We start from the raw sequence: 13,053 nt of genomic DNA, 5'->3' as shown, positions 1-13,053 counted from the left end.
CCCCACCCCCATCACCCCCTCCCCACTTACCTTTGCTCCAGCTCTGGCCCTAGCCTAACCCAGCCTGGTAGCAGCAGCAGTAGGAGCATGGAGGTTCCAGCCCCCTACGGCCTCTGTTCCCCGACCTACCTCCTCCTTCCACTGCTTAGCCACCTGCTCCCTAAAACTGCTTTCCCCACTATAGCAGGGGGGCATGAATTTAAGACAACTCTCCAATAACTAGACATGAACAATTAAAACAAATATATACATTTTCTTTGTTTAGAATCTAATTATTGGGGCGGGGGGTCATCTTAAATTCAGAGTCATTGTGGATTTGGGTAAACATGATACATTAATGATCTGAGAAGAGCGGAGAGGCAGAAGTTAGCAAAATCTGCAGATGTCACCATGTTATTTAGGTTAGTCATGGGTAGTCAGACACAGCCTTAAACTTCAGACTCTGATAAAAGCTAAATATTCGCCAACAGAGCATGACCTAATCCAGGAGGGAGGAGGAGGAGGTTATCTTACATCTGCCCAACATGAAGTTTCTTGCACCTTCTTCTGAAGCATTTAGGGCTGTGTAGTACTGGGAACAGAAAGTTACACTTGATAGGACCATGGGTCCAATCCAGTGTGGCACTGTCCTATATATCATTTTAGGAGAGTGTCCCAATTCTGTGACTGTAACATTCAAGAGAGTTCAGATTTGGATTTCTGGGCCTAGCTGTAAAATGTATCTAATGTTTGGATATGCAGTTTGGTTCAAGTCCATGGATTGTAAGGTATTTTCAGTGCACCCATCACCACGTGCCTGACACCTATATCTACATATGTAACCCATATGTTTTAGTACGTTCATGCACAGAGTTTCAGAAGAGAACATTCTGGACAGTTTGCTCATTGTTGTTCTATGAGATACGGTTATGTTCGGATCCTATTTCAGGATACTGGAATTAACAGAGCTTACCTTGTCTTTAAAATCTATGTGGTTCTGTAGTATAGCTCTGTGATATGTGGCCGTCCTCACAAAATCCTGCATCATATTCTGTTGTTGAGACAGACAGCCATAAAACTAAAAGGAAAGGAGGAGGGGAAAATAGAAAAAGATAAAGCCCATTTTCTATCAATCTACCTGTACTTAAACTAACAAGGGCCTGACCATTTGCTGCAGAAACCTGAACTACCTTTCTAAATACCCTATTGAATAAGGTCAGGAAAAAACTGGAAAATAGCTACAGCTTCACTTTCAGAGAGTTGGTACTGAATGACTTTGTTACCTGAAAATACTGAGCAGCAGATGCCTCATCTGTTCGCTGACTGAACACTGAGTTTTCTTTCTTTCGATTTTGGCACCTCTTCAGTGCATTTGAAAATGTGCTGTATTCTGAAAAAGTAAAAAAAGTGTCATAAAATCAGACTGCAAGAGCAAGCACCATCTTCAGCAGGATCTCATGCACAGTAAGGGTAAAAAAGGAGTAATGCATCTTATAAAGTAGCCTATGTAGTATAGCTATGTAGGCAAATTGATAACAACAGTTTCAGCTATAGTTGGTTATTATAATAATTATTATTGTTTACAAAAAACAACCCAAATTTGGTTACAGAGTGCAAAACACCATAGTATAACAGGGGTGGGAGTGAAATGCTTTTTTGTTAAATTATTCAGTTACAGTGTTCTACAGATGTATGATATTTATGCAGTTCTCAACCTTCATTAACCCAAAGAGGGCCTTGACTAAAAATCCTGTTAGTATCTGAAATGGTCATTAAAGAATGCCTAAGAGTGGAAAGAGTGACACTGTTGTCGGACTGTAGAATCCTAGCCAGACAAGTTGCAATACACATAAGTTATGGTACACTCTACTGCAGGAGTTCTTTGGTGTTGCAGACAAGCCAGACAAAGTAGTAATACCACCCAAGGTTCATCTAGAGTAACCCATGCTCAAAACAGAGAAGAACTGGAGTTGCTGGAGCAGGCATGGCTTGGGGCTAGGAGGTTTCCAGCCTACAATCAGTGAAATGCAACTGAGCAGAGATGCTTGGAACCATGTGTCTTAGTATTCTAGTCAGCAGTGCCAGAGAGAGAAAGACTGGGCTTTTGTGAACCAGACCCTTTTGGGCATTGGATGAGTAATGGAAAATCTCAAACAGGCCCATACACTGACAACCTAGCTGCTCAGCTGTTCTTGGCTCTGTTGAATGAACTGAAACCTCTCACTGTGTGGAAAAAAAGACAAACAAATACAAGCACTTCTATCAAGTAGCATTTATTTAGGAAAGTGAGAACTACAATAAAAAGATTTCTGCATGAAAATAGGTTAAACGGCAATTAATGTAAAGGAGAGCAGTCCTTCCATCCTCTGTTTATAGTTGGATTCTGAAATAAAAAAACACAAAAAGATAGAGACAAGGAGAGAGGGTTTGTTTTTTGTTTTATTTCAAAAACCCTGAAAACAAAAAGGTGCAAGTGCAAAAGTGTGAAGCCTTCACAGGGGCTGAGCATGAAACACTTGCCAGTAATCAAACCAGTTATCACCAGAGATTGAAATTTCCTCCTCCCCATGGCCTTCTTGGGGTTACACATTTAGGACTAGTGCTGCGCCCTTTGATGGCCCAGTGTAACAGGAACTGGTTCTCATTTTGTTGTAAGGCAAAGTGTCCAAACTCAAATGTGATGCGGGTCCCAACCAAGAAACACAGGAGTTGGAGGCCATCAGAGCTGGCCCCTGAAAGCCAGTTTCTGTGGCTTTTCAGGGTCATCATCTTGGCCAAATCCGGGAAAAAATAGACTAAGCAAATCACACTCCCTTTAGCTGCTCAGTATGGACTAAAGCAAATGTACACAGTCCAAGCCAAGTGCTGCAAAAAGAGTGCTGGGGCCAGCAAAGAGTGGACACAGCCAGGGAGCAGCCCATGAAGACACGGAAGAGAGTCTCCTCCACCCCCTTCTTGCACAAAGCGCAGGTTGCTAATGCTGCTGGATCTAAGTGATGGGCAGAGGTGTGTGTGGCCAGGGCCCCATGCAGCAGTTGCTACTGGAACTCATAAGTTCTCTTGGTGATGGGCAGCTTGTACAGGATCTGCCAGGCCAGATGTTCTTACTCTGGTGTTGCTGCCATTAGGCACCATTTCAGGTCATGTCTGGACAGGCAGCAAAGACATGGACATGACACACTTTTACTGTTCACGTGTACAGTGCCTTCACAGACAAGATCTCAAAGCAGATCCTACCATTGTCCTTGCTTAAAATGGGGAGGGACAGCAGGGTCAGGGCACACCTCTTTCACTGCTGTCTACAGCCAGAAAAATGGGCAGTGATGGGCAGGCAGGGGCCATCTGTCTACTGAGCTGCCATGAGGTAGAGATGGAGGTCACATGCATAAGTGGTCCTCAAGGGCAACAGGGTCATCTGCAGGGAGGGCAGTTTTCATTTCAGCCAAGATGCACACAGTAAAGTGGACAGAATGCAGGCCCAGCTGGTTGGCCAGGGTTTTTCCCAAAAAGAGAGCATTAGATAAGAATAGATAAAAATCAACTATACGATACTAACTTGCTGAAGAAAAGAGGGAATCTTTTCCCAAACCAGCCAAAATCTAAGCCTATTCCTTACTAATTATTTGCAAGAGATGTGCTCGGACAATAGCTTCACATGCCCTTCCCCTGAACAATACTCTTCTCTGCTATACTATACTTGCCCTGTTTGTCCTTCACATACATGTATGTACACACACACATTGTCTGTCCCATTTTCACATTTCCAGAAACTGTCAATTTTAACTATGAAAGAAAGCATTTTTGGTCCCTCACCACGTGCATTAGTAGGAAGAAAACAATTATGTTCACTTGCTTGCAATTCGTTCCTTCCTGTATGTGGATAGGTAACTGCAAAAAGAGTTGTCTATTTACATCCCTGGCAAGTTGTAAGAATAAGTTATTGATCTGAAGGGTAACTTAAATGGAAAAAAGAGAGAAAGGAAAGGGAATAGCATTCTAAATTTTGTCTCACCATTTCTTTCTGTTGTCTTACACTTAAAGCACTGGCCTTAAATGCCCTTTATAAATCTCCTGAAAGCCCCGAAAGAACCTGAGAGCCTCCCAGACTGCAAAAGAAAGAAGCCTTTTCTTTTCTTCTTAACTCAAAAATACAGAATTGATTGAAATCCCCCATGCAGCTGGATTATAGAATACAGTAAAAATGGTCCTGTAGCAACATGAGATGTTTGTCTAACAGGATGGCAATAAAGATTCAGGAACAAAAGAAAAAATCTAAGTTTAATTCCATCTCAGCATTCTGAGTGCACGTCAGTGGCTTAAGCTGTGAGAAACCATTTCAGCTACTTCTACATTAAAAAAGAAATATGTACCATGATTATCATTTTTTGGATGAGAAGCAAAGAATCCACTCCGGCAAAACAACAACAAATAATCCTTGAGGAACAATCAATCACAGCATTGGTTTATAACTTTTCTGTGAAAAATTAATGGTTCCACCAGCTTAAGATCCCCATAGCCTTCTCTGATCCAACTTCTGATTGAATAAATGTACCATGAAAAGCTCCTTTTGACAGAAGTCTGCTTCTCTTATTGTATTTCCCTCTATTCAATTTAAATGTGTTATACTCCTTAAACCTTCACAAATTTCACATTTCTCAAGGGTACCTTTTACTTATCTGGGAAATTATAAATAAATAGCTTGAATCTCCAGCTCAGATAGGATCTGATCAGATAGGAATTGCTACTGTGGGTACAATAATAATTATTATATTTGTTTCAAATCTGGACAAAAACAAACACTGTTCCTAGAGAGTCTGTATAGTTATGGTCTCAGCTATAGCAAAGGAAGATCATCTGGATCAGTGATTCTCAACTAGAATGCCAGGGACCCTGGGGAACCATGATATCCTTTGAAGGGTGCCACAGGAAGTGTGATGAAATAAGTGAGGCGTGAGGAAATAAACAGATAAGGGCAGGATCAGGCTCCCCCTGCTGGGTGATCTCCTCTGCTGGCACTGGCACTGCCTGGCTCCGCTGCAAGGAGCCAAGCACTGTAATAAATTGGTTTTTTAAATGGGGTACCACTTAATTAATAACAATTATGGAGGAGTGCCTCAAACCCAAGGAGGGATGCCTTGATCCTAAAAAGGTTGAGAACCACTGACCTGGATCATCAAATCCAGTCACCCACCATCCTAGGTAAGTATTGCAGATAAGTTCTCTAACAGGATCCATAGGAACATTGACTCTAGTACCCCTTGCTCCTCCTCCCCAATACACCATAAGCCACAAAGCACTCTCCTACCCCTATAACAAACACGAGACCTTTCATTACTAAGATCTAAAACCCAAAAAAACCCAATGCACTGCAGAAAGAAAGTGGGAGAGAGTAAAGAACTTAGGTGCTTTGGTTCCCTGCACTGGTAGGAAACTTATTTGTTGAAATTTATTAGGTAAATTTATCAAATGATCCTGGAAGTGGAACATGTCCCAAAGTACAGAAGGTGGCAAAACATTTCCAATGAATTCCGCCAGTTTGATCAAGGGGAAAATTATTTCCTGACTCCAGATATGGAATCCTAGGAATCAGGCACTTGAGCAGTACCATGGGCAGCACCACTTCCCCCCACCCAATCTTCCATTTCACTGTAGCTAATATCTGATGCACCAGATGAAAGCTAAAAGAAAGCCCACCCAGAAATCAAAGTTATGCATCAAGGGAGAAAAAACTCCTACCTGGTCACTACAGGCAACCAGCATAAACTTTGAAGAATGGGAGGATTAATTAATTACATACAGTATAAACACAATCCAACTAAAATTGAGAGTATAATGAGAGGCAGGAGGATGAATGAGTTAAAGAACCTGTAACAGGGGACCCAAACCCTGTTACTCAGTTATAAGGCAAGGGGAGGAGAGGGAAGCCAGGAGGAAAGCATGTGACAAAAAGGGGGCGTGGCTTCCAGGCATATAAACCCAGGGCCTGAACCACAGCAGGCAGTCTGGCCCTGTGGGCTGCAAGAAGAGGAGCTCCCAAGTGGCTGGCAGGCACTCGAGCTGCTCCTGGAAATTGCCCAGAGAGAGCTAAGGGGAGCTGGTGGCTGATTTAGTGAGGCAACAACCCAGAGCTGGGTAGACCTTTTTAGTTATGAAGCAGTAGCTTGTATTTTTGTTGCAATTTAAGCTTTAAACTGGTGGACTGAGTAAGGCTGTAAGAAGTGAAGAGGAGGTACAGGGGTGTTGTAGGGGCAACCAGTGCAAAGCCTTGTCTTGGGTCAGGCTCATCAGGGGATGGAGCTAATGGAAAGCAGCATTGCCCTGGGCAAAGGACACCCTGGGGGCTGAGCTGAACAGAGAGAAGCCTTGCCCTGAGCCAGGGATGCCAGGGGGGATGGGCCAAACTGAGAGCAGCCTTGTCCTAGGCCAGACACCAGGGAGGCTGACACTAGGCACAGGACAGGGCTGAAGGGCTTAGAGACCAGAGACACAGCAAGAGCTGAAGCTGGGAGAGCTGGGCCCAAGTCAGTGGGCCAGGGCTGAAGGCCTGCAGCCAGAGAAAAGGGGAGGGGGGCACTAAATCCAAGAAAGCTGAGGCCACTCCACAAAGGCAGAACTGTGGACAGAGTAATACCTGTAAGGCATATGCACAGCTGTAGGGGTGGAAGGTGGTCATGAATTTAGTCCTTAAGGCAAATAAGACCTGAGGAAATGCATACTGAGAGAAAGAGAGAGAGCAAGTGAGCACCTTGGGCTTACCAGCTTCTGAGGGCAGCCTCCTCTCATTATCTTTTAACATCACGGCATGGCAGGATGAGAAAACAGGCTGAGATCCTGGAAAGCTGAAGTGGGAACCAGGCAAGAAAAGGAAGCCACTAGAGGGCTTCATGGTGGCCCTCGGGTGCCATCCCCTAATGAAGAAAGGACCATCACAACCACTTGGCCTGGCTTTTGTTATACATATTCACCAACCATAGAATTTCCTGTAGTGCACACTAAGGTATATCCTTAAAAACATGCCAGACTCAACTCAGGGACCCACATCTGTGATAAAACCTGCTTCAAGGCTCAACCTTTTCCTACCTCCCAGAAAACTGAGTCATACCTCAAGATCAATGTCTTTAGCTTCACCTTCAAATAGCAGGTCCTACTAGGCACTAAAAACAACATCCAAAAGTCTCACACCATTGGACAGCTTACAAACAACTATATACGGTGACCAAATCTCCTTTTTGCCCCTGTTGGGAACACCAACAAACCTGAACACACACAACATCATATAACAACATGTGACTATATAAGTAATTATACTTGTTTATATAAATAATTAATGAAATAATAATAAACCACAGGCCCAAAGCAAAATGTCTTAGTATTAATCTCCAACTTCTCACTTCACATTCTTGGCCATAAGCTAATCTATTTCATCCTGCACAATAATTCATGAAGTCCTTATCAGTTTTAGCAACCCCTGCTAACTTTGTCATTTGCAGATTTCATTAGCGTACATGTTCTTGCAGAGTCATTAAATGAGAACATTAACAGATTTAGGGCCAAAAACCAATCCCCAAGGAGCAATACCAGTACACTCTTTCAATGCAGGTAACTTGCCTTTCAAAATAACCTCTCTATGCTCCCTGGAAGCCAGATTTCTCAACACTATATCAAACGTTTTGCTTAAATTTAGATAGATTATGGTGCTGCATCACCCTTGTGTAAAAAGTTATCTTTTCAATGAAAGATTAACAAATTAATCTGACACCACCTGGTTTTGACAAAACCTTGCTACATTTCATCTCTCATTCATTTACCTTTATATGCTTAATTACTTTTTTCCCTAAAAACTTGCAAACTATCAGGCCCATAGTTACTGTGACCTCTTTTTAATCTGCTATTTTGATTAGAGATATTATGTTTGCTGTTCTCCAGTCATAGGTATACCCCTGAAGACAGCTTAAAACCCAGGTCTCCACCTTGCTAGGCAACTGCTCTATATCCTAGGCTACTGTGCACAAGGTGGGCCCAACCACCAGTGCACCTTCTCCTCACCAGCTATGTTTTGAATGAATTACATATATGCTGTCCCCAGGAGTCATGAGGTGTGTTCTCTGTAGGTATTTAAAGAATTAGGGACTTTGGTAGACTTTGCAGAACGTTTGTCCTTTAAAACTTCCTGTCCGTTTCCTCATCTGTAAAGTAAACCTACTTCACAACAATAAAAATTGAAAAGGTCACCTGCAAAAGGGAAAACAGGTTTATGACCTTTTTCACTTCTTTATGTTGTATAAAGGTATGGCATGAAAAATTGAACCCGCCTATAACTCAAAAATCTTTTTTTTTAACCTTAGAAATTCAGGTCTTTTCTACTTCATTTTTTTCTTCTAAGATGTCAGTTGACATGACACTTACTGGGCAGATAACAAAGCCATTTACACACAAGTTTTTGAAGTGCATTGGGAATAACCTTTTTCCATTTAGTGGAGGGAAGCTCCTCTCAATTTCCTGCTCACTAAGAAAAAGGAATTGCTTGGACATACAAAGAAGAAGGGTCGTTTGGGTGACTGTGACCACAAAATGATAGGGTTCAAAACCCTAAGGAAATGAAGGCAGAACACCAGTATAAAAACCTAGGACTTCAGAAAAGCAGATATTAACAATCTCAGGGAACCAGCAGGCAGAATCCCATGGTAGGCAACTTTGAGGAGAAAATGACTACAGAAAGAACTGGTTGTACCTTAAGGATGCTGCATTAAGTGCAAGAGCAAACTATCCCAATGCAGAGAAAGGATAGGAAGTGGAGCAAGGGACCATCCTGGCTACACAAAATTGAAGCTCAAAAAAAAGAATTCTACAAAAGGTAGAGGATTGGCAACATTACTAAAGAAGAATATAAGAGCATTTCATAGGCACAAAGGGAGAAAATCCAGAAGGCCAAGGCACAAATTGAGATACAGCTAGCAAGAGTCTCTAAAAAGCAATGGAAAAAGCATTCCATAAGCATTTTAGAAGCAAGAAGCAGCCAAAGAAAAATGTAGGTCTTTTACTAAATGCAGATGGCAATCTAATCAGGGATGATGCAAAGAAGACTGAAGCATTTCATGCCTTTTTTACTTTAGTTTTCATGAATCAAGTCAGCTATCAGATAAGAAACACAATTGGCAGCAAGGATAAGGGAGAAAATAAGCAGCCTAGAGTACTGGAAGAACAGGTCAGGGATTACTTAGAGAAAAACTGGATTTTTTCAAGTCTTCACAGCCATAAAGGATCCTATAGTAGTCAAGAACTGGCTGAGGTAATTTCAATCATTGGCTACTATTTTTTGAGAACTCCTGCAGGTTGAGGCAGCAGTCCCATATAACTAGAAAAGAGCACATATAATGCCCATCTTTAAGAAAGGGGAGAAGGAAGATCTGAGGAATTACAGACCAGTCAGTGTTACCCTGACACTCAGAAAGACTATGGAGAATAGTATCAAGGTATTTCTAGCATGTAGAGCACAACAACAAGGTGCTTGGGAATAGCCAACATGGATTCAAAAGCAAGCAATGTTTGGCTAACCTGATTTTTTCTACAACAAGATGACAGGCTTTGTTGATGAGGAAAGGGCAGTGGATGTGATACGCCTTGACTTTACTGAAGTTTTCAACATGGTCTCATGAAATTCTCATTAGAAAGTTAAAGAAATGCAGTCTAGATACATACATAGGTAGATACTTAACTAATTGGATCCTCAGGCTCATTGTGTACTTGGGAAGTATTAAGTGGGAGGTACAATAAACATTTGAAAGGAAAAAAATCTGTCAATATGTTAACACTTAAACTCTCTGTTTAGGGCTGAGAAAGTTCAGAACAGCCAATAATTTAAACTAAAAAAGAAAACTATTTTCTTGCTATTTCTAAAATTAAATATTTATTTATTGCCTTTCCTACATCAGACACAAACTTAAAAAGGCACAACCATTTCTGTTTCCTTTACACAGCATGCCAGATGGAAATTATGCAGGAAGTGACAGATATCATTACACTCAGAAGCAATGTCACTTGCAGGCTGCACTCAGCTCCCTGCTGCTGTGGCCAGACTAGTACCAATACCTAAGCCAAACTGGGTATATCTAATGTAAGCTACAGCATGACCCTGTCTACATGCAAAATTTTACTGCTTTATGTAAATTGTTTTTTAAAACCAATTTTAGTTAAACTGACTAAAAACTGTAGCACAGGTGCTCTTAACATCAATTTAAACTTGTGCTACTGTGATTTAGCTTAGTCGTTTAACAAATTGCATTAAAAGGTTTGCCACAGGTTAATCAAACTGATTTATAAACATTTTAATCTGTTTTCACCAATTCAACTAAATAAATTCAAAAACATTTTTAGTTAAATGGTGTGAGTTTGGAAACCATTATTTCATAAAATACATATTATAGAACATATTCAGCAGATATCCAAACAAGTTTTTCAAATCTCCTTTTCTCCTAGGCATTGAGAAAAAGCCTCAAAAGAAAACAGATACCCTACAGCTTTGTGTTACAATGCCTTTTCAGCAGATCCAGTTGGGAAAGGCTTTTCTTACTGGACATAATGTCAAGATAAAATCAGAAATTTTATTTTTAAAGTTTTCCTTCACAATATTCAGACTTTTGTCATGGATTTGTTTTTTATGTTTATTTAAATTAAAACTTAAAATAGTTAAGGAAATATTTGAAAAAATAATTTTGATTATGTGATATTATTTAATATGAAATATACATGGTTATTTGATATTTTATACAAATCTGCTTCTCAGCTATCCTATGTTTTTAATTAATATTACAAAGCTCCCCCTCCAGTCCGAGAGGGGGAGAGAAAAAGGAGACTGGGGGGGAGAGAGCTCTCTCTCTCTTCCCGTCTCTCACAAAAACTCAAAGAAGATGTCCAACTTGAGGCTGCCCTGAGGGATGCTGGTAATAACCACAGGCTGTATGAGAGCCTCAAGGTCCCACAAAAGTACATAAGAACTGGCAGAGGGTGCAGCTCAGGATACATGAACTCAAGCCCACTTCCAAGAATTGAGAGAGGCTGACGCCCGGACCTGGTTCAACCTAGGGAAAAAGTGCAGAACAAAACAAAGTGATCACAAACCCTGCTCTGATCTGAAAGCATGCCATTAACTTTACATGGAGCTATCTGCAGCTGAGCCTGACTGCCCAGAGCCATTCTACACCTGTAAAAAGGCTTCCCCAAACTCCCTGTTTGAGGCTGACAAGCTCAAACAGGTGTTAATCCCTAGCAGAAGTGCCTGCTACTGTTGAAAGTTTCACCACGGTGCCTGCTCTTGACAGATTACCCAAATTCTACAAGATCTTTTGGCCCTTCCTTGGCCCAGACCTCCTGCACATCTTCCAGGAGAGCCTTAAAGATAGTATTTTTCCAGTCAGCAGCAGTGAACAGTTGTCATACTGCTGCCCAAGAAAGGGGATCTTGGTAACATTAACAACTGGCAACCAGTATCACTGCTGTGCACCAATTACAAAATCCTGACCAAAGTCCTGGCCAACCCTGGCCAACTGTCTCAAAATGGCCATGGCCTGTGTTGCAGGCCCCGAACAGAGCTACTGCAGACCTGGCAGTACCATCCAGACAACTTGTTTCTGCTATGTAGCCTGCTGGCAGCCATGGAAGTCTCTAACCTAAACAGTGGCCCTCTCCCCCCAGATCAAGAAAAAGCCTTTGATCTGACTTCTTATTCCAGACTGGAAACTTTGGTTTTGGGCCTGTCTTCACCTCAACTATTCGGCTCCTGTGCCAAGATATCTCTAGCCTCCTAAAGGTGAATGGAGAGCTATGTGCCCCATTCCCAGAATGCACAGGCATCTGGTAGGTCTTCCCCATCTCTGGAATGCTCTGTGCCTTGAACTGCTGCTCCACGCACTGTGGCACCACCCAATGGACCTGGCCCTCCCATCACCTGTAGCCCCAGCCACTGAATCCGTTAAGGTAGCAGCATGTGCTGATGATGCAGTTTTTTTGTGAGAAGTGAGTGTGATGTCCTGTCTGTAATTAAGTGTCAGCAAGCCTACGAGCGTGCCCCCTCAGACCATAACAACTAGGCCAAAAGTGATACATTTCTGCTGAGCACCTGGGCCAATGCTCAGCCCCCAGACCTGCCTGGAGGCTTGTCCTGGTTGCCAAGGTAGCTTCAAAACCCCAGGCATTTTTGTAGGCTCGCCAGTATATCTAGCCAAGAACTAGGAAGGCCTCAGTGAAGAGGCTGAGGCATGACGACAGCAATGGTGCTGGCACTGGTCCAGCCTCTTCTACTGTGGAGGGGCTCTGGGCATCAACAATCTGGCAGCTGCTACTCTATGCCAGTTTTGCTATCCTGGACCTGCTAATGACCCCGCTCAAAAGATTCCAGAAGCTCCTGGTGGACTTCTTCTGGAATGGGCACTACTGGCTTGAAGGGGCTCTCCTGTATCTGCCCACCAGCAAGGGAGATTAGGGACTAACAAACTCTTCAACACCTGCTCTTTGCTAGGGAACACCTCCCCAGGAAATGGCTGGCTTTTGCTTTCTTGCATCAGGTCAGAGACCTCAACCTTGATTGGGAACTATTCTTGTTGCATCCCAATTGCCTTGACTGGAACCCTTCTACCGCAACCTTGCTAGGGCTTGACAGGCATTCTTCCAACTAAGACTGCAGCACAGGTGCCTGTGATTTCCAGAGCTGCTGCAGAAATCCCTGGTCCATAACCTGGCCTTGCAGGGGGCAATGAGTCTCGCCTCCAGAAGCCTCATTGTTTCCTTAGTCCAGTCACACATGATCAAGCTACCCCTCCTCTTCAACTCAGCTTGGCCCACCTGGCTCTTGGCCAAGGCCCAAGCTGATTGGCTGGGCCCACACTCTGTCTGTTTTACTTTATGTCTCTTTGTTGAAGTGAAAGCTTCCCTCCTCCCGGATGTGCTTACTATTAGGGCTCTGCAAAATTTCGACGGGTGTTTCGTTTTGAAGCTGTTTCGAGCTCCAAACAGTGAAATAGAAATGAAACTAAAAGTATTGAAACAGCTTCAAAACAAAATGAGGGCACTCAAAATGTT

General features: G+C 42.6%; 1 protein-coding gene across 1 annotated transcript in view; it reads right to left on the bottom strand.

Annotated features, from left to right (window-relative positions):
* The window catches only part of LOC109323311 (histone-arginine methyltransferase CARM1-like), a 91,623-nt gene that overhangs the window by 7,817 nt on the left and 70,753 nt on the right, over nucleotides 1-13,053 (bottom strand). Inside the window, exons 3-4 of the mRNA XM_019554747.1 lie at nucleotides 1,263-1,369; nucleotides 953-1,057 (exon numbers count right to left, since the gene is read on the bottom strand). Coding sequence (XP_019410292.1) covers nucleotides 953-1,057; nucleotides 1,263-1,369 — 212 coding nt within the window. The remainder of the gene's footprint in view (nucleotides 1-952; nucleotides 1,058-1,262; nucleotides 1,370-13,053) is intronic.

This window comes from Crocodylus porosus, unplaced genomic scaffold (genome assembly GCF_001723895.1).
Source record: "Crocodylus porosus isolate Cpor-Errol unplaced genomic scaffold, CroPor_comp1, whole genome shotgun sequence".
NCBI classification, from domain to species: domain Eukaryota; kingdom Metazoa; phylum Chordata; order Crocodylia; family Crocodylidae; genus Crocodylus; species Crocodylus porosus.
Note: the sequence above shows the minus strand (reverse complement) of the source record. Positions and strands in the feature narration are given on the sequence as shown.